The 22,141-nt window shown below is 49.5% G+C and overlaps 1 protein-coding gene across 3 annotated transcripts in view; it reads left to right on the top strand.

The window, feature by feature from the left end:
• Window positions 1-541: 541 nt before the first annotated feature.
• Window positions 542-22,141, top strand: part of MYO7A (myosin VIIA) — an 88,056-nt gene continuing 66,456 nt past the window's right edge. For all 3 annotated transcript variants that reach the window (XM_035330317.1, XM_035330306.1, XM_035330297.1), the window contains exons 1-2: window positions 542-675; window positions 15,426-15,483. In XM_035330317.1, the coding sequence (XP_035186208.1) occupies window positions 15,466-15,483 (18 nt within the window). In that variant the 5' untranslated portion in view covers window positions 542-675; window positions 15,426-15,465. The remainder of the gene's footprint in view (window positions 676-15,425; window positions 15,484-22,141) is intronic.

Here is a 22,141-nt window from a genome sequence, read left to right as displayed (position 1 = left end):
AAACACCGTGCTTCTTGTCAGAGCAAGGGACTCAGCTGATGTTTCATGGCACAATTAAAAGTCCACCCCATCTTTTTGAGCAGAAGAAGGGAAGGACGCTACCCCAGGTTTGGGCAGGGGCAGGGTTAAGCTTGCAGGCAAAGCCTCAGCACCATTTCCCAATCCTTTCTCTCTCCTAATTTCTGCATTTAAAATTTAGGCTGGTGCATTCAAACCAGAACACCTGCCAGCTCCTGGCCCCATCCTGGGAGACCTGGATGCTGTTTGCACACCCCTGAGCCCCCAGCATGGGGCTGGGAGTTGTTCCCAGCCATACATTTGCCCTAAAATCCCGCCGGGCTCTGGGCAGTGAGGTCTTCAAGACACAAGGCTCGTAGCCCCCCCCCGGCTGTGGGTACCCCAGGGACACAGCGGGGTGCAGGTTTGGGATGCGGGGATGCTTGGGAACATGATCAATGATTTATCCCCGAGCTGGAGAGATTTTATACACGTCCACACACACACACACACACCAGGGGCTGGCTGTAAGCCGGCTCCTCCCCTGCTAAGAAGCTCAGCGGGCAGGGCGGCCGCTGCCCTCGCTCCCTACCGCAGGCAGAGCAGCTCGGTGTAGGGCACCGGAGCCCCTTCCCCAGCCCCAAACCCGACCCCCGGCCCCGGCCATGCCCCGTTAAGGTAAGGAGAAGGGGACCCGTAGGTGTGCAGCCGGGAGAAACCCGGCTGAAGGCTGGGGATGCCGCGGGTGGGGTTGCCGTGGGGTAGGTGGGGTGGGCTGCAGAGGGGTCTGCTTGGCAGAGAGCCCACCCCATAACCCGGATCAAACCTGGGGAGGGGGCTGGGCGTAGCGGGGGAACCCCCAGACCTGCCCGGAATGGCCGGCAGCTCGGCTCCTGCAGCACGGATTAGCGCCTCGGTAATTTCCAGCTGCTGCTTAATTGAGCCCGGGTCACCTAGCAGTGAGGGGGGGAATGGGATGGGGGGCTATTTCCCTCCTGTGCTGGGGAACGAAGGACCCTCCCCTTCCATCCTCAGCCCCTTCAGTTGCTCAGGAAGCTGGGGCTTGCCCTACACAGAGGCATTTCCCCGCGGCTGCAGCATCGCACGGCTCGCACCCAGGTTGTGTTTCGTCCCCTGGGTCACACCGGTGCTGCTAAGCACCTTCGCAGGGTGTTTAAATTATTAGGACCATCCCTGGGCAGGGACTGAGAGCCAGCACGGGACAGGGGTTCCCACAAAGCAGCTTGCATTTTGCTGCTTGGTGTGGGAATGCAGTGTTGCACGCAGGGGCCGTGCTGCACCACCTGAGTTTGGTTCCAAAGAACATGGAGGGGGAACTCAAGGGGCAACAGGTCAGTGGGTTTAAGGTTGCCTGGTGGTCCCTGTAATAGTAAAAGGGTTCTGCAGGAGCTGGGGGTGGCCTTTGCACAGCCCCAGGCATCTTTTCATAGTCGAGGGAAAAGGATGTGCAAGGACCAGCCTCATGGGGTTAACCTGTGCCTTGCTTCAAGATGTCAGGAGCTCTGTAGGGTGCTGTGGGTCTTATCTCTGTCCCCATAAGAGGAGGGGCCGCAGGGTCCCACGGTGGTGGTGTGAAGGTATGGGAGGGAGCTTTTGGCAAAGCTTCAGCCCAAACCTGCTTCCCTGTGAGACCCTCTGCAAGGGGGGCGGGGGGCCCCCCACCGCCCGGCACCTCATTTTGGCAGGGACAAACCAGGACAGCTCTTCCCTCCCGTTGACTGATGCTCAAGTGGTTTTAACCTGTTGCTTTGCACTCTTTGAGCCTGCTGATTGCCAAAAATACGTGTCCAAACGGTGCTTAACACACCCGACTCTTTTACTGAGAGCTTTGTGCTTCTGCACAGTGGACATTTAGGGCCGGAGGCTGCTCTGGGGCTTTGTGGGGGTACAGCTGGAGTATCTCCATCAAGTTACAGCACCCCCTCACTGACACAAAAAATTACGAGATCTGAAGGAGGCCATGGGATGAACCCCTTTACCATGACACCGTTAGTTCTATCTCATTTCTCCCCCTGTGTAGCCAATCCTTCTTGCCCCCTATTAAGTTTCCTTGGAGCAGGGGCTGCTGCACAGTGCTTCTCCCTTGTGCTCGCTAACTTGTGACTTCGCAATCCTCGGGTTGCCATGGAAAGGATTACGCTGTGATTAATGAAGGCATTGTCAGCTCTCGTAGGTTGTTTTCAAAGCCTTGCCTGGAGCTGCAGAGTGGCAGCAAGGGGCAGAGGGCGAGGAAGCTGCAGTTCCAGGCATGTTTTTGGTTTTCTCCACCAAAATCGTGCCACCAGGTAGCAGCTGCTGCTTCCACTCCCTGCCAGGTCGTCTCTGCTGGTCCCTTCTGAGGGTGGAAGGAGAAAAGGTGACTTTTGCTCTTCGCCTTAAAAAAATAAAATAAATTAAAACCTGCCAGGGGTTTCTTGCTCCCAAAGCTCAGTGGGACGAGTGTCACCGTACCAAGGGGCTGGCAGGATGTGCAGACGGCGGGGAGGAGAGCTTTGTGCTGGGAAATGCTCTGCTCGGCAAGGGAAAGCCTGCTACGGGACGGGACGGTGTGTTTGGGACTGTCGGGTCCCCATGCCAGGAGACTTCTTGTTCCCAGCTGCCATCCATCCCCTATCCCATGTTTGACCTGCTGTACTAACCCAGTGCTTGGGTTTCCACATCCCCGGAGTAAAACTTTATGCTTTAGGTTGATTATAGATGTTATAGGATGCCTTGGGTGGAGGTTCCCACTGCTGTTGCTGCTGCCCAGGCAGCCTGGCCTCCAAATTTAAGCTGTGTGGAGGAAGAAAGGCTTGCAGGAGGATGTGCCCGAGTTGTTCTGAGTGTTAGCAGAACTGAGACCCATGAGTCCTGATCTTGCCGTAAGCACAAACCTTCTCCTCACCCTGATGGGACACCAGGCTGCGTGCTGGGAGCTGTGCCCCAGGAGGCAAAGCCATTCCTGGCTGTGGAAAGGGCAGCATGAAGCTAGGATCTCACTTGTAGTAGTAATAATAATAAAAAGCAAATCAGATGGTAGACGAGAGGGATGGAAAGTGAGCTGGCGTTGCTCACCTGTGGGTCCACTGGGCTATGGAGAGCTGTTCTCGTCCCTCTGTTCCCAAAATGATGTAGGTCTGTTAGGAAGGGTTCAGAGAAAGGAAGGATTTCCCCTTGTTTTCTTAATTGTCCTATGTCATACAAACAGAAGGGAGCATCAGATAAAACTAACAGAGACCAGGCTGAGAGCAAACAAGAGTTCACCCAACCCAACATCTGTCACACTCCTTAACACAACATGTTGTGTATCCTAAAAAAATTCAAAAGCAGTCGGACAAATTCATCAATGAAAAGGCTTTCAGAAGCTGCAAAGTATATATTAAAAACAAAAGCCACCCATCTTTGGCTCCAGAAGTTCTTGAGCTGTATTATTAGAGTATTAGGGAGAAGTACCAGTGAATCAACACCTTGGTTTTATTTTATTTATTTATTTATTTATTTTGCCCTGGGCATCCTCTGTTGGCCACAATCAGAGAAACACAATAAATTCAGCCCACAAACTGGATGCAGTGTGGGCTTTTGTACATAGATGAATGCTTCCTGAGCTCATACTTCACTCACAAAGGCTTGTTCATGCCCTGAGATCCTTGAAACAATTCTTCTGAGATATTTGCCTCCATGCACTTAGCTGCCGCAGAGGAGATAAGGTGTCAGTCTCATCCCTTTGGTAGCAGTATCATGAGGGCTGAGGGAAATAAAGCCTGCTCTCTTCCTTTCCCACTGAAAATGCTTTCTTGATGCCAGCTTACTGGATTTTTTGCTGGTTCTGCATCGGGTCCCACATGGGTCCCCCAGCACTTGCCACAGATGCTGGGAGCAGCCAGCTCATGGCTAGGAAGGGCAGGGTTTGTGTGCAGTTCCCTGTGGACCCCAGAGCTGCCCCCTGCTCAGTGGGACAGAAAGGGGGCACCCAAAAACCGTCCCACCTTCCACCATCAGCGGGTGATGGGAGGGACCTCCTGATGGATGGAGGAGTTCAGCACCTGCACATTGCAGAGGCTTGGGAGCAGCCCTACAAGCCAAGCTAAAATGCATCAAACCTCTGCCCCCAATCTGTGTCTGAGGGTGTTTTCCAGCACCAGTGGTGCATGCCACGGCTTTGTGCTGTCCCTGCTATTTTTGTCCTGCTTCCTCTCATCCCTTGGCTTGGCTGGATCAGAGCCATCGAGGCCAGCAGATTTACCCTGCACTGAAACAGGCTGAAGGACCCGTGTGTGCTGTGTTTGTCTCTCCTACAGCCTGCAGAAGGTTTCGGTCTGGAGAAATATTTGGGTTGAGATATAAATGGGGTGGCTATTTTAGCTATAACCCCCATGCAAGAGCCTTTCTTAAACCGGAGGAGCTGCACACAAAGGGAGTGAAGAAGACCATCCTCATCTGCCCTGGAGCTCAGCTTCTTGGCTGCCTTCAGTCCCTGTGGAATAACAGAGCCAGGACTCCTGTGGTCTGACCGTGCTGTGGCTTGGGACAGAAAGCCCAGGAAAACTTGGGGCAGAGCTGACTTTACACTTTCTTGCTTTTTTTTTAAAATTATTTTTTATTTTTATTTATTTATATATATATTTTGTATGCAAATGTCTTATTTCTGGAATTTTGGTGTCATCGAGACAGCTCCCAGATGTGTCCCCAAGGGCTGGTGCAACCCTGAGCCTCCCCAAAAATAATAAATGGACTAATTCCTTTGGTTTCTGCAGCTTTTCAGGGCTCACGACTACCTCAGAACACTTGGGTTGCCTTGGCACAGCCCGCCCAGGGGTCAGGAGCCCTGGCAGGAGCTATTAGACCTTTTATGTAATTCAGTAAAGCAATACACGGCGTCCTATAAACAATTAATGAGCAGATCAGCCCAATCTGCTGGCTGAGGAGAGTTTCTAAGAGTGCAGCTGTATTACTCCAGCACGGGGATGCTGCTGTCCCTGTGGCTAAATGCCATGCCTGTACCCAAAGGGGAGCCATGCGAGCACCCAGTTCTCTTGGCCAAATCTCTGTGAGAGCTACATGAGCTTGGGACAGCACAACAGGGCAAATCACGAGTCCTGTTAATTGTGCTGGTGCAGCTTGGGGTGGTGGGTAGCAGAGGGAGAAAGCCCACTGAGCAGCCTTATTGCTCTTAGAAATAAACCTCTGGATGTCCCCCAGCACCCTGTTACATCTGTTTGGTAGCAGACTACTGCAAAACATACCCTGACTTCTCATCACAAGCTCTGGGAAGGTATTAGGTAAAAATGTTAAACTCAGAGCAAGGACAGTGGCTTGTCTCCAACGACACCCATGTCTTACGTGGAGCTGAGAGCAAATAGTAAATAGTAACCGCCACCCCTTTCCTCGAAGGGATACCTCAACATACTGCAAACAAGGGTGGGAATGGAGCAGCTCGTTAACAGGGGAATGAACGAAGTCCCTGATTAGCGCTGACTTGCTCATCTAGTCTGATTTCCATAGGAAATGAGGCTTCTGTGGTCACGCCGCCCGGCTCTTGCGATGTGTCACGTAATCACAGGGGAGTTTCTTGGCCAAGTTCACTCCAAATCTGACAGCTCTGCTGCAAGGAAAGTGAGTTCCTAGGCACTTTGTGAAAATCTGCAGGCAGGCGTTGGTGAAAAGTGGTGCCCTGCAGAGGGATGCCAGCCCTTGTCAGACCCGGAGAGCTCCAGTGGGGTGTGAAAGCTGTTCTGGATGTCCCACCTGCGTGGGACTGTGCCCTAGGGACCATCAGGACATAAAATGGATTGGAGTTTTATGGTTATAAATGAGGCTTTGTCAGCTCTGCTGTGGGAAGAGAGACTTCCAGCAGTGTTTCTGGCTCTGTTCTTTACCAAGCGGGAACAGCATCAGCTCAGCCAGGTGATGCCCACGTGCCGAAGCACTGCCAGCAACAGCGTGCCCCGCCAAACACGAAGAGCAGAAGACAGACCAAAAAGCAGTGACTCAGATTCCCCAGCTGCAAAATGAACATGACATCTTGCATCTGCAGCCGATGAGTCAGGAACCTCCTGTCCCCATCTCGGCGGGGCTATTACAAGGCTGATGTCTCTGGCGCTGCCTCATGGTGCCCCGAGGGATGCGATGGCAATTGCTGTTAGTGAAGTTGGTTGTACCAAAGGCACCCTGAAAGAGCACAGTTTCCACTTGGTTTGTACACTTTGTTCAAGCAAAACTCGGTAGGTCAGGTTGCTGGTTGGACTTGGAGACCTTGGAGGTGTTAGGGAGCCGCAAGAGTAGAGGGTGAGGCGGCAGCTCATTAGGACAATTTAAGGACAGAGAAGAGCAGGGACGCTGCCTTTATTAAAGGCATTTTGTTCTGGAGTGGTAGGCACAGACTCGGTGTCTACAAGAGGCACGGTGCACCTTCCTGATCTGCCCTTGGCCTCCTGTGTGACCTTGGGGACAGCCACGTCATCCCTCTGCGCCTCAGTTTCCCTCTGTGTGAAATGAGGACAGCGTCATCCCCTCCTCAGTAAATTGGCTGGGGTTAGAGTGAATAACACAGCTTGCTGGAGTGATTACTGCAACAGTGGCTGCAGTAAAGACTCTTTAATGAACCTTTCTATAGAAAAAAAAAAAAAAAAGAGCAGTAGGTCAGTAATTAAGTTATTGAACTGCAATTAGTCTGGCGTTCTGCTCCTAACTCTGCCATATAGTAGATCACATAGAGACTGCTCTAAAAGGGAATACCTCATGGGACTTAGAAGGATCTCAAGGACTTAAACCCCTCCAAAACTACACCAGCTCCTGGTGTGCCAAAGGAAAACTCACCTAACACCCCACAAATGTTATGCTGGGGCCACAGTCCCTGTCTGCCATGCTCTGCTCCTTCTCCTGCCCTCTGTCATGGAGCAAGGCCTCTGCTCTTGCAGATTCAGAAAATGTAAAGCTGGGAGGGCCAAGGAGATGACACAGTCCCTCCTCCTTCATATCATGGCCTAGTTGTTCCTAGCTGGAGCCAGCAATGTGGGGCTGGCCAGAGTATCTATCTAGGGGATATAAGGTATCATCCTATACAGAGTATAGAGATGTACACACGCCATCCCTTGGATCTTCATGTTGTTGTACTCAGATTATAGACACAGTCTTTGTAAGTGCCTGAGCAATGTCACCAAAAGATTAAACCTTTGTCTGAGCTAAGGGCTACGGGCTGTGGTTCAGCCGCAGGGCTGGCAGAGCCCAGGCAGCTCAGAAGGTTTCTGCCTCCTCAGCCTGGTGCACACCAGGATGTGCCACTCATGAGTCTCCTCCCAGATCCATGTGTTCATTGCAGGACACAATAACCTGAAGTCAACCTCCACCATGTCTGCAGATGTCCCTGTGTGCTCAGGACCAACGAGAGGCCAGGGACACAAGGCCTGTGAGGAGCAGCTGAGGGAACTGGGGGGGTTGGGGCTGGAGAAGAGGAGGCTCAGGGCAGAGCTTATTGCTCTCTGCAACTGCCTGAGAGGAAGGGGGGGGAGCTGGGGGTCGGCCTCTTCTCACAGGTAACCAGTGATAGGAGCAGAGGGAATGGCCTCAAGTTGTGCCAGGGGAGGGTCAGGTTGGAAATGAGGAGACATTTCTGCTCAGCAAGAGCGGTCAGGCCTTGGGACGGGTTGCCCTGGGAGGTGGTGGAGTCCCCGTCCCTGGGGGTGTTCAAGGAAAGGTTGGACGTGGTGCTTAGGGACAGGGTTTGGTGGTGACATTGGTGGTAGGGGGTGGTTGGACCAGATGATCCTGGAGGGCTTTTCCAACCCTAATGGTTCTGGGACTCTATGACTTCCCGTATGGGCCAGCACTGTGCAGGACAGTCCTGCTCCGAGGAGGAGAGCCTGGACAGTGTGCTCACGAGCTGAATCACCCTCAGGTTCACATATCGGCTTCATTCTTCATATCTTCTTGGCCAGTGCCAGGCCCCACTTAGAGGTCCTAGCAAGACTGGGAGTTCATAAAGAAGGGATGAAAACAAATTGCAAACACCCTTAGGCTAAGCTGCAAGTGCAGCATTTTGCCTAGACTCACTCAGTCTGCTCGGTCTGGTTTATGCTGAAATTACACCTGCCTGCCTTGCCAAAGGATACTTTATTTGATTCATTACTGTTGAAAAATACTTGGTTGCTGGTAGAGGCTGGTGCACAAAGGGAAATAGCCCTCCTCGGGAGGCTGGGGTGAGGTGGGATCGGATGCCACCGAGAGGCATTGTTTTGCTCCAGCTTCTTGAAAGCAAAGGGAGAGGAAAAGGTCAGGCCTTTTGTTCTGCTCCTCTACCTGCCGGGCTTGTTGGAGGGATTGAATGCAAGGCAAATCTATTCAACTTCCTGCTGGAGGCTTAAAAAATTGATGCCCGTTTCCCGACTGCTCTCAGAAGAACAGAGGCTGAGTATTGATGCTCTGACTCTTCAGAGGAGGGAGTTTTCTGGTTTCTTGCTCTAAAGCAGCCTTTTTGGCTGGGGCTCATTCAGAGGAGGTGTCTCATTGTGGGGTACCGCTACCAAGACCTTTCAAGTGGTGGTCTGAGGGCCACATTAATCCCATAGGGTCAGCTAAGTGTGATATGGCACAATAGGTCTTCTAACGTATTCCCAGATGCTCAGGGAGCACAGGGACGGGGCAGAAGAGGGGACATCCATTGAGAACCACAAAATCAACTAAATGTCAATATTATCACAGCAGAGTGGAGGATGTGTGCTGATTTGGTGCAGAAAGCCATGGCAGAGCTGTGTACTAACGAACTGCCATTCTAGGTTTTGCATGTTTTATCTTACTCAGTGGACCCCAAACTAGTCTGGATAAACAAAACTAGCTCCCAGCACTCTTGTCATCTGTGCACATGGCCTAGGGCAAGCAAAGAAATGCTCAGGCACCCCTTTGCACCATTCCTAGGTAGCAAGTTTGTCACAGGATGGGCACTTGGCTTTGGGAAAGCATTTCCTTTTGTCTTGAGCACAGTTTAAAATCACATCCTAATGCCTGATGTGTCTTTGGATTGGTTTTATTTCCTTTAATACTGTTAGAAATGTCTTGTGAGATGTAGCATTAACTTTGTGTTGCACTCACGCACCCTCAGCACAGCTGAACATATATATTATGTAAGGCTTTCTGGGGAATGTTTTTGCTTGTCCTAATCCAAAATATGGAAGTGTTTGGGTAACTCCCTGAGGAGATCAGTGCCGACTTGCAGAGCACCAAGGAGGCTCAAAGGTCCTGCGGCTGGGTTTGAGCATTTTGCTCGCTGATGCAATGCTTTGCAAAGGTGACCAGGATGGCACAGCCTGGAGCCGTCGAGGAAGGCACAGAGGATCACATTCCTTCCACCTGCTGTCTTCTAAATCACTTCACCACCAGATATTACCACCTCAGTGTCTCGTGGTGCCCTGATTGTCAGGTTGTGGAAATAACGCAGCTGCTCTGAAGTCAGTTGTGTGTCTGATAGTTCGCACTGCTGAGGCTCTGGCCAGTGAGTTTTTCAGATGGGTCAGCACAAACAACACTGTTTACGTTTTTATCTGACCCTTAGTCAGCCTGACCAAGTTTATCCTTCAGGCAACTTGATGTAGTGAAAGATGTCCCTGCTAGGGCATGGGGAACAAACCTGATATCTTTTAAGGTCCCTTCAAACCCAAACCATTGTCTGACCAATGTGAAGAGCTCACAACGTGGTTTAACTGCTCATTTTTACAGAAAAGCAAAATATTTTAGAAGCTTTCTGTTCTGCCTGAAGTCTGTTGAAGATCAAGTCCTGTTTTTTGAGTGTTAAAGTCTTTGACTGGAAATTCTACCTACTTCCCAACCCCTGACACCCCTCTGTCACTCGTGTTGAGGTAGATAGCACCCTATTTATTGGTGGTTTCAGTTACGAGAATCATTTCCTTGGGTTTCAGTTGCACTTGCAGAATGACAGACTGCAGTGTGCATTAGCTTTGCACTTTCTTCCTTGAGCTACTTGCAGAAAGAAAATAATAATAATAAAAAAAATTACAGCAATGCAAACTATCTGTGTAAATAATACATCACTTCTGCTCACACCCCTGGACTACTTTACTGTGATAGTCCACCTTGGTGTCTGCAGTCTTTTCTCCCTTAAGTTATTTGGCTAATTGATTAGCAGACTCTGATCTTCTCTGTAGAGAGGGTCCTTTTTAATTCTGGTAGCTGGAAGATTCTGAGCTTGGAGATCCTGGACTTGATCTTTGTGGGATGACCAAAGCATCTCTTTTTGGAAGAACAACAACAAAAGCTTACCAGGTCTTCCCTGGGAATATCATCCACCCACACCAGAAAGAGAAGCCCGATGGGAGCACCCTGAAATCTAATTAGGAGCTAATCCTATGGCTGTCACTGAGGCAATGATGAATGTTGTAGAAGCAGCTACAGAAAAATCTGTGTGTTCCCTGGAACAGCCCTTGCAGGCTGTTGTTTAGTTGCATCATGTTGCATTGATGACTAGAGAGACATGGGGAGCCCCTGTGGGGACCCAAGGCTTCATGAGGGATCTTTACCCTTCAGTATCACATAGGCCTTCATGTGTCACCTTGCAGCTCTGCCTGAACCTCAGTTTTTCCCCATTTTCCGTGCAGCAGGACCCACAACTGAAGGGGAATTTACTCTTTCCACCCAAATGCATCTCTGCATCTCTTGTCCAAAGCAGCTGTTCCTCTGCCTCCCAATATCGGCATTAGTGTTAACTGGAAATCTGGTGGCCACTCTAGGTCTGATCAAAAGGCAGTAGGAAAGGCTTTTTTTTTTGTTTGTTTGTTTTTTTCCTTTCAATGAACCTGGATCGGGGTTTTTCTAGTAAGAAACGCTCTGTGCTAATCATCTCCCAGGGCTTGCAGGTGCCTGCAGACACGTTTGCATCACGGATGTACTGCTCACGTGAGATGGTGAGATGGGTAATTCCCATGTTTTCTGCACCTTATGGGTGCTGTGACCTCCCTTGCTGAGGTGACGGTTTCCTCGCGTTCCTCTTGTCACCTGTCAGCCTGACCTCGGGCTGATCCCTTCGTGCAGAGGCGGCAATTAAGATGTAAAGAAGGGAACTTTCTCAGCACGGAGGCTGGTGGTTTGCTGGCCAGGGTGTGTTCACCGTGTCCCCACGTCTCCATCACGAGAGAGGTTTTATCTCATCCTGTCTGCTCACTCAGGAGTGCTTGTGAGTCTCTCGGAGGATGAAGATATCTGCGTCATGGGAGGGGGAGGTATAAGTGGATGGCCATTACCATGAACATATCAGTCCAAAGCCAGGACAGTGCTGAGTCTCATGTTTTAAGCACCACACCAGTAGCTAAAGCAGTCATCTAACAGGACGCAAAATTCTGGTTCTTCTCAACTGAGGTGGGAGCTGAGGAGAGGGCCCTGGGGGTGGTGGGGGGTGAGAAGCTGGACCCGATCTGGCCCCGTGCGCTGGCAGCCCTGAAAGCCAAATGGGCTGCAGCAGCAGCAGCATGGCAGCAGGGCGAGGGAGGGGATTGTCCCCCTGGGGGATTGTCCCCCTGGGTTGTCCCCCTGGATTGTCCCCCTGGGCCCTGCTCTCGGGAGGCCCCCCCTGCAGCGCTGCGTTCAGCTCTGGGCCCAGCGCAAGGACACGGAGCTGCTGGAGCGGGCCCGGAGGAGGCCGCGAGGATGCTCAGGGGCTGGAGCAGCTCTGCTGTGGGGCCAGGCTGAGAGAGCTGGGGGTGGTGGGCCTGGGGAAGAGAAGGCCCCGGGGAGAGCTGCCAGCGGCCTGCCAGGGCCTGCAGGGGGGGCAGGAAAGCTGGGGAGGGACTCTTGGTCAGGTCTGGGGGGACAGGACGAGGGGCACCGGCTGGAGCCTGGCAGGGGGGAGGCTTTGGGGAGGCCTTGGGAAGAAATTCTTCCCTCTGAGGGCGCTGAGGCCCTGGCCCAGGCTGCCCAGAGGAGCTGGGGGTGCCCCAGCCCTGGCTGTGCCCAAGGCCAGGCTGCGTGGGGCTGGGGGCAGCCTGGGCTGGGGGCAGGGGACCCTGACCATGGCAGGGGCTTGCAATTAGGTGGGCTTTAAGGCCCCTTCCAACCCAAACCATTCTATGATTCTGTGTTTCTATCCAAGGTGGTCTCAAAAACCATTTATTTTTTTTTTCATTTTTATTATGAGAGTGTGATGTTCAGTTCATTGAAAAGCACAGTGAGAAGGGCTGGGAGGAGGCTGTAAGTGCCCTCACAGGGAGCACAGGCCAGATGCTGATTCTCTCACAAACCAACAGACACAGGTCTGTTGATGAGAAGATACTTCGTTTCACAGATGAGAAGATACTTCATTTTAAACAATAAGTACATTTTGACCTTTGGAGCTAATTACTTAGAGAAGTGGTGGATTGTGTCTGTTGATGTGTTTGGATCAAGCTAGCATGGAAGACACTTGTTAGCCAAGAAGAAGGTGGATGGCTGCTGTATTCAGTTTCATTCAGTCTCATATCTTCTGACCTCAAAGGCCTGGTTCTAATGAAGGGCTCAAGGAAGAATACAAACTGCGGTAGCTTCCCAAGCATGCCAGCTTTCAGCAGGACATGGAGCAGAATGGGTGGTGTATAGTAACATTGTCCCCTTCCTCTCTGCTTGCCGTCATGCACATTCAATGCTTAGAGACCCCAAAGAACAGTGAATTTGTTATTTTAATTTCATTCAAGAGCCGTTATTTCTCTTTCCAGTCTGAATCCTGCTTTCGGTAAGTACAAGGTCACTTGTCTCCAAGGGCATAGGTCTGACCTTATTTTTACTCACCATTTCTCTGATGAACAGTAAAAAACATTGCAAAATCTTTAATCCTTTTCAGATCCCTTGCTGGAGGGCAGGAGGTGAAAGCAGCAGTGTGCAGAGAGCATTGGCGTGTTAAATCTCTCTACTCAGCTAGGGTGGTACATTACACTTCTGCCAGTCAAGTCCATTAGAAGTAAGGCAGTGAATCAACAGCCAATTCTCTTGGCTTTTCACACTATTAGGTGCTCGGGGTGTTCCCCAAATCAAGCTTTACACCAAGCTGGGTGAGCAGAGGACAGGCTGTCACTGAATGTCAGTGAACCCTATAAATTATTTATTCATTTTCTTCATTGCATTTGCAGACAGGAAAATCACGTGAGATGGAGAACTTCAGGAGAAAGGAACAGAACCTGCACTTAAAATGAAAGATCTGTATTTCTCCTAGCCAGTGCTTAATGGGCATTTGCTCTGGAGGATTAGCATCGTGTAGTGATGCCCTAAGCAGTGTGGCTGGTCATGTGGCTGGATTCTGGTCCTAAAGTGCCAAAAAGGCAGAAATGCCAGTTAAACAGACTGGAAAAGCAACCCCACTTTGCAATTGCAGGGGAGTAGCTTTGTCCAGACTCCTCCAGAGTTGAGCTCTGTTGGGTTCCCCTTGCTCTTGCAATTAGGATCTCTTCAGAAACAGCAAGAAAGTCACGGAGGAGGTCACCAGTGTGGAGACCTTGTATTGACAGTGCCTTCACGCTTTTGTTTTATGTGTGGGTGATATTGTGGAGATGGCAGGTACATTTTATTTAACCTGGATCGTTTCTGTATCACAAGCAGCTGTACAACTCCACACAGAGATAAGGGTGGGAATGATGTTCCCTACACTCACCTGCCAAGGAGGGCCGGAGGGTCCAGATGGCTGCTGCATTGCACCGGGGCCCCCATGAATTAGAGGGCAGCTGATCTCCCTGGTGCTCAGACAAGCCCAATCCTTCTTACTCACCCCTGTGGGAAGAACAGGGAGGGCAATATGCTGCGTGCCCTGCCCTTCCCTTTTGGGGTTTTCCCTGCTGGGGAAAGCTGGTTGCCCCTTATATAGCCATTTGGCTAATTAACATGCAAATCGGTAATGACTGGAATACTTATGAGCTACCTTGTTGGGTGTTTGGAGAGGGAAACCGAGGCAAACAGCTAGAAGATCACTTGTCCATAGCAGATGTCCCTCAACCCAGGAACTCGGACTGCTGGAAAGGGGAATAATTAAAGTACTGCAGAGGAGATTCAAACTGAGATTTAGGACAACTGCCTCACAGCCTTTCAGATATTAAGTAGGCACATGATTTTCTACCAGTCATCTATCTTCTAGGGAAAGCAAAATTAATTCATTAAATATGGCCCGCGGCCAAAATTTGGGTAACTGCCTGGTGTATATTTCCTGATGAACAGTGCTGCCTTGGCTGCACCAGGACACCAGGTTCTTCTCCAGGGACAGAAGAGGCAGGCAGTGCAGAGGGATCATGTAGCTGGTCTGGATGTTTTCCAAACAACTCCTTGTTTTGTGGGATTGAGTCTGTCCCAAATTGTGTCTCTCGTTTCAGGGATGTCTTGTGTCAGGGATGTTTCACCTGGAGATGATTGAGGGGGTGGAAAGACACAGAATTGTAGGGGTTGGAAGGGACCTCGAGAAATCATTGGGTCCAACCCCCTCTTTTCTTCAGTCCTCCCATAAATGTTCTCCTTTTAGCTGGGAAAGCACAAAAGTAAAATATATGTCTGAAACCCGATACAAAATACTTGGTTTTGTATGACTTGTCTGGACCATTCTGTCGCCGTAAGGGAAACATCTTGTGTCCTGCAAGATCATCTTTCATCAGCTTTCACATCCCCCGTGTCTCGTGGGACTTGCAGCTCTCGGAAAGTGTGCCTTTTGGCCTACTTTCTAAGGCATGAGAGTTTTTACTATTATGGAAAATGTTCCGCATCGTAAATTTAACAATCACTGATTGCCATGCGGTACGGATGACTTGGAGATTAAAAGCTGCAGAAATTTAATTCCTTGAAAGCATTTTTCGCTCACAGAGACCAAACCCATTTCATGCTGGGAGCATCGTGAGGTGACACCACACCCCAGGAAGCACAAACCCAAGAGCAGCATAGGATTTTCCTATGTAAAGCACATGCAAATCCCACAAAGGTACAGCACGTACAACAGGCAGGGACAGAGCGTGGAGATGCTCTGCCTAATGGAGGTATTATCTGTGGGCTTGGTCTTTTCTTTCCCCTCCTGAAAGCAGTTTTGCTTAGAAGTTGATCAGTCCATCCAGCCTTGTGAGCAGTAAGGACAGGGCAGCTCGTCACATGCATTAACTCGTACCCTGGGCTTTGGTGGTACGTGCAAGAAATCAGCATCAGTCTGTTTGTCACTTAATCTTTGGATAACTTTCTAGGACTCCGTTTACAAAACACCACTTGCATAAGCAACCTCCAGTCCCTGTCTCATTCACCACCGTGCAGGCATTAATCCTGGTGTATTAGAGGATTGTCTTACACTGTCTGGAATTAATATTACGAAAGCCTTGGGAGTTAAAGTGCTCCTAGCCTTCTTCCACGCCAAGGGGCTGGATCTGACCCATCGGTGTCAAGAGGGGGTCAACGAGTCAGGGTGTCAGTCCATTAATTGCCAATTTCTTTTGCTTTAGGTTCATTCCTGGTGATCGCTGATGTGTTTATACAGGAACCATGGTCATTCTACGACAGGTAAGTGAAGCATTCCACTCTTCAGCATTTCTCATTTTACCCCAAAGACTAATACAAGCTTTCTTTGGGGGGAAGGGTCGCGTCAAGCTATTTCCATCCGATTTTATTTCTCTAAAAGGACCGTTACAAGATGCAGGGATACTCATTAGCCTTAATCCATGATTGGCTTAGAGGAAATCATTGCTTTGTGTGTGTAGTCCAGATTAACCTCACGCAATGCTCTGCTTCTATTTTCTCATCTGGGGTGGCCCGGGAGCTGCACGTGAGTCCTGGATATGCAGGAGAATAAAACAGCTTTTTGCCAGCCATGAAGCACAATCACTGCACAAACTGATTTTTGATTTCCAGTAGCAGTAGTGCTGCTTTCGCTATGGAAAACAAAAAAAAGGGGGATTTTTTTTTTCATATTTAAAAAGAATTGATGCATGATGTTGCATGGAGAGTCTGGTGTAGACTAAGATATCATTTAGGGCTTCGGATTGTAGTTTTCCCTGCATCTGGGCACGACTGCCTCAGTTTCCTCTGGGTTATCTCATCCATCTCACACCTGGGGAGGACTGACGGTGCCGCCCAGCGTCTTGGATTGGGGGTGAATTGAAACAGTGGAGCAAATCTACCCAACAGGTTTGATTCAACTCTGTGTCTATCTCAGCAAATATGTTTTTGGCTACCACTGGGCAGAAAGCACTGGGCCTTTGAAGCTGTGTGCAGGAACCCCAGTGGTACCAGTTGATACCAGTGGCCAGAAGAGCCAGGCAATGCTTTGTGGGTGGAAGGCATCTCAGAGAGACTACGTTTCTCTAGGGGACATAAGGAGCTCAGTCCCCTCCCAAAAGATGCAGAGGCATTGGCCTCACGTCACAAACTCTGACAGATGGAGTTTGTGATGCCAAAGAAAACAGGTGTGGAAATTAAAACAAAGTCAGTTGAAATGCTGATCTGCAAGCTCAGCAGAGCAGCTGATACTGCTCATAGTCCTCAGACACTAGCTCATAGTCTTCTGTTTTTGTCTAAATTTGCTCTTTGCAGAGTTTTAATCAATTTTAATCTTTCTAGTTCTCTAAGAACAAGGTGTCTTGTCTAGGCAGGGAGCGGGGTGTTTCTGAAGTCATCTCCCTCCTGCCTCTCCTAGGGCAGGATAAATCTCCATTTATCCTGCACTTACCTTATGACATTTAGGTGGACTCAGCTGTGAATGGAGAGCTGAGGTGCAGGAACCTCCTTATTGTCTTCTGTCCCCTCTGCTATCATGAAAGTTACTGCAAAGGGTGGCAGTAACAGCTCCAATAAATCATCAAGGCACCTGATGCCTTATAGCCCCCGCCCTAGGCATCGATTAGCCTGGGGATCTAGCCTGGGACTTGGCTCCTCACTAAGCAGCTGATCTGGCGTGAAACCAGTGCTGACTTCTTGGGCTTTTACCTCTCCTACCTGCAGTGGTACAGCAATAAAGCTGGAGCAGAGCAGGAGTGATGCTGCCCCTCTGTCAGCAGGTGAGGGAGCAATATAGGATGTTGCGATGGAAGGAAAAACACGCTGGTATCTTTGTCCTGAAAGCTGGATGATGGGAAATAAAAACTGGAGCCATCTGTGAGCGATTTGTTGGTATCACCTGAGTGTAGGAATGTCAAGAATCTATTATACTGGAGCCTCACTGACTATTCAATGTGATTGTTCAGTCTCCTGTAGGGATTTTAAGAGCAGATAGTCGGTTGTTTTCCCTGCAAACATCTTAGTTCACAAGGACTGTGTGTTGAAAGTGTATGAGGAATCCCCAGTTGGACTACTAAAAGTTATCAGCACTTTTTGATGCACTACTTCAGGATTACAACTTCTCATTACGAAATGAGAAAAACCCCAGACCTTTGGAACAATCTACAGTTTTCAAAAAAGTCTTCCATTTCCTGCTGTTCGCAATATTTTTGAGACTAAGCTCTCCCTGATTTAGGTTCAGATGTCGAGCAGCTTTTTGCTGACAGATATCAGGGAATAGATATGCACAGAAGTGGGTATTTATTGCCCAGTTTTTAGCAGATATGGGCTCGTTCTCAGGTTTTTGCATTCTTTACCCCATCTAAAGGTCTAGTGTGAGTGAGATTTGAACTACTTTTGCTCTCTGTGGTCCAAAGAGCTGCTGTTTATCGTGGCATTTAATTGCAACTAGCAGCAATAGAAGTACTGTTCCTCCTTTAGTTTTGCTCAAAGATTTTAGAGATCCATCTGTGCTGTTCCTGATCAGTATGACTTTGCAGAGAGCTTCCCCTCTGTCTTTTCTTTCTTTAATTCTTCAATGCACACAGCATGCATACAATCTTTCCCTCCCACCCTTTTTCCCTTGAAAATTTTCACAGGACCCCGAGTGGCTGGTGGTGTGGGGCAGCTGCGGGTCCCTGTGGTGCCAGCCCTGCTCCAGCAGGGCCACCCCGAGCAGGGGGCCCAGCCCCACGTCCAGGTGGCTGCTGGAGATCCCCAAGGAGGAGCCCCCAGCCCCTCTCTGGGCAGCCAGTGCCAGGGCTCCGGCAACTGCTAGTAAAGGCAGATAGATCAGCTTGGAGCTTTTGGTTCCGACAGCTTGTTTTTCCTGCTTTTGCCCAGCTATAGCTCAGGATTTTTGATTTTTAATGTCTCCCTTAGAGGCTGGCTCTGGACAGCCGAGTGTGGAGGGCCGTGCATGGCTCTCAGCAAGGAAAAAGGCAACAGACAAGGCTCCTACCCTGTTCTCTGTGCTTTCCCCTCAGTAATTCAGAAGAAAAGCCAATATTGTTCCCCAGCAGGGGCCCGCAGGGAGCCAAACTTATCAGCTTTAGTCGCTAGCAAATTACTGATGGCAGGTTCATTTCCATGCACAAAGAAAGGGAAGGAATAAAAGGAGGGCTTCCCAAATTCCTGTCCTGGCAGCCTGACAAGTTCTTTTGGCTCCGCAGCACAGCAGCAGCTCATTCCTGCATGTTCTGTCTTTTATTTCAAGAAGAGACAGAGCTGAGACCAGGAGGGGATGGTGACCTGGAGCATGGATGGCCTGGTGAGCAGCACATCTCTGCTCCTCAACGAGGGGTTTGCCAAGGCCACCACGGTCCCAATGGCAAGAGGCAACCTTGCCACATGCCTCCTCTTGGGGTTTCAGACAGAGAAGTAGAATTAGGAGTGAAAAGAAACAGCAGAGACCTAACATAACCAGGTCAATGTAAGAAATGAAGGTCCTGAAGGGTCAAGCACCGTGAAAAGACCTCCTGCTATAAAGCTCTTGTTTAGGTTGACACCAGGGTGACAGACATGTAAGGAAGGTGTCTCCAACCAATCTGAAGCTTTCCAGGAGCAAAAGCTTGTTTGGAAACCTCAGCTCTGTTTGCCTGGCTCAGCAGTGCTGCCGGTGGGGTTGTTCCTGGGGGCAATGCCAAAACCTCCCAGTTTTTCTGCAACTATCCATGCTGCCAAGTCGGTGCCACCTCTGGCAGTTCATTGAGCATAAAACCCAGAACTGGTCCTTAAATGCACAAAACAGAGAAATCTCAACACCACAAAGGCCTCTGAGAGGATCCTTTAGCATTAATATTTAAGTGTTTGAATATGTTCAGTCCAAAGTCCCGCTTTGGCTGTGGGATTTGATTTAGATAGGGTTGAAAGCCAACTTGAAAGAAATGAAGCCAAACATCTAACATTTCCTTTGGAATCACTGAATTCCTGAGTCTTCCTCCTTTTCAATCTGGCCAGGGTTACCTTTGGAGGGCAGCTAATGTTCCCTTGATAATTTCTAACGGCATATAGGTCCCTTGGGGGAGGCCAAGCGCCTTGCCTGACACATGAAGATGGAGCTGGAGACCGCTTTCGAGCTCTGGAGAGCGATGCAACGGATCTAGGGCAGCTTGGGGCGTGGGCTGACAGCAATGGGGAAGCGGCAGAGAAGGAAGGTGGTGGCCCAGGAAGCTGGCAATCCAGACCTTGTACCCACACCCAGCTTTAAACCCCACAAAACAAACACTGCGTGAACAATGCTGTCCTTGGTATAGAAAACTCTATTTTCTCAAGGTATTTGTGGCTTCCTGGCAGATACCTGTTATTGTGCCAGCGTTGGCTTTTGGCTAAAATTGCCCTTTCCCCTTCTTGCCACTTCTCCAGTGGTGATAGAGAGCAGTCACTTTCCCTGCCAGCCTTGGGATTGACTGAAATCCTCCAAAATATATATATATATATATATTTTTAAATCATAAAACAAACTCCCAACCCTCCTGTGACAGTGGCAGCTCTTTTTGCACCCACCCCGGTTTAGTTAATACTTCCTCACACCAGAATTACACACAGCACTGCGGATGAAAGGGATCCGTGCAGTTCATTAATGAGCAAGAACAGATTTTCTGATCGAGAGACTGCGTGTGTAACGCTCCGGGAGATGGTTTTCTTTCCTGGAAGTAAGAATAGCAGGGGGATTTCGAAACCTCTCAGTCCATTCACAAACATCTCTCAGCTGGGCTCTGCGAGCGCTGTTTGCTCTGGGAGCTGACACACATTTTTCTGGCCCTGGGTGATATCGGATAACACGCATTCAGCCTCGCATCTCTAAGTGATTCATTGTGCCATATTTTGTGATAGCAAGAAGGGGCGGGGGAAACAAACATTATTGTAGGTCTTCTCAGGGCTGATCTGTAATCATGTTATTATAAAAAGCAAAGTGTAAGCCCACTGTTTGGATTCCTTTTCTCATAAACACTGAATAATTTAAGTCTTCGCCCATTTATGCCTTGTATCTGTCTGATCTATGAGTCTGAGGCTTCCCTGGATAGCCGTAATGCAGCAATGAAAGGTCCGGCACAAGCCAACCAAAGGGCACATTTGCATATAGATTGAAACATGAATCATTGGGAGCCATTCATTAGTTGCTGTGCTCAAGACATTTGGCATTTTAACAGCTCTCTGCATCAAATCCTTTCCATCAGATTTATGGGACAATTAAAACGCCCGGGTAGCTGTGTGCAGAAAATGAAGCTGCAGGCTAGGGAGATGCTCTCGCAGCGCGACGGCTGCGGAATATAAATTGCAGGATGTCAAATAAAGGTACAGCAAACAGTCTCAGTCCTGGTGTGGAGATACCCTGCCTCCGAGAGCCTGTTGTAAACATACTCCTTCCTGCTTGTTGATAACTCAGACAAGCTCCCAGCATCCATCCTTCCCAAAGTGTAAGCACTGGAAACCTTATTCTGTTTGATCTCAAGGCAGGGAAAGCTTGGAGGGAGAGCTGTTATGTCTGTGGGTGAGTTTACTTTTCCTTTTTCAAGAGGGAATAGCAAAATACCCAGCTGATGGGACCTCAGTTTGAGGGCATAGGAAATTGTGAAGCACCCCATAATAAAATTTATTCTGAGTTAATCTTGGGACCTGAGGCTTCCCCAGGGAAAAGCTATATCCCCAGGGACAGCTCTCACAAGACATCTTGTCGTGCTTGATGGTAACTTCTCCGTGTCTGTCAGAGCCCCTAAAGATGTCACTTAATTTGCTGAGACATAAAATCTGGAGCGAGAAGAGACAAATTCATCTCCTTTAAGCCACCTCTTTCTTTTAAGCCTTCCAATTCATCACAGCCTGACTCTGAAGAAGTCTCGCTGTTTATATAAGGTTTTCATAAAAAAAAAAAAACACACACTGCAATGAATCTTGAACCTCGTGTGGCTGTGGGGCATCAGCTGGCATGGTGGGACAGGAGGCCAGAAATCCTTAATTTCCCCTTACCCTATGGGTAGGGATCAATGTGAAGGTTGATTTCCCTCAGTCCTTGCTCCAACCATCGAGGCTCTGAGTCCTGTTCATGATGGGAAGAAGCATCTTCATACCACTGATGCCAACAGAGCAGAATATGGGGCTCTTGTCCCCATCCCATCCCTATCCTGTCTCCATCCCATCCCCATCCCATCCCCATCCTGTCCCCATCCCATCCCCATCCCCATCCCATCCCCATCCCATCCTCATCCCCATCCCATCCTCATCCCCATCCCCATCCTAGCCCCATCCCATCCCATCCCCATCCCATCCCCATCCCCGTCCCATCCCCATCCCTACACGCTCCTATTTTTAACTCAGATGAGCTCTCGGGTGGGATATAGGGGCTGGAAATCAGAAGTATCTGCAGAAAGGGAAGATATTTAAGCTAACGAGGCTGCTGTAGGAAATGTCTGTGATATAGCAGCCCCGATGGGGCACGGGACTATCCTTTCCATATGTTTCAGGTATGAACGGCTGCGTGTCAGACAGGCGGTTCTCCCTGCTCAGCCTTCCTCTTCATCACATTCCTCATGCACTACTCAAAAGCGTTCAGCAGCACGGCATTAGAAAACAAACCCTCCATATTTCATGGATTTAGGGTCGGAGACACATCAGTGATGCTGATATACTCCAGTGAAAGATTTGGCTGTCCCAATGTAAAATCCATTTCTTTTTTTTCAAGCAGCAGCAGTGTTTGTTAGCACAGTGTAGATTTCCAGCAGTTCTCATTAAAAAAGAAGACAGCCTCAGCCTGGCTTTCCTGCAATCAGATTCAAGAAGCTGTGCACAGCTCCTGGGGCCCAGGGGAAGGAAAGCAATAACAGACCTTTTCACTAGCACCAGCTGAAAAACGGAATTTCTTTCTCAGAAGTAAGCTGAGGTGGGAGCACAGGGAACGTCTACTGAG

The sequence above is a fragment of the Oxyura jamaicensis genome, chromosome 1, assembly GCF_011077185.1.
Source record: "Oxyura jamaicensis isolate SHBP4307 breed ruddy duck chromosome 1, BPBGC_Ojam_1.0, whole genome shotgun sequence".
Classification (NCBI taxonomy): domain Eukaryota; kingdom Metazoa; phylum Chordata; class Aves; order Anseriformes; family Anatidae; genus Oxyura; species Oxyura jamaicensis.
The sequence above is the reverse complement of the archived record's forward strand: the minus strand, read 5'-3'. Positions and strand labels throughout refer to the sequence as shown.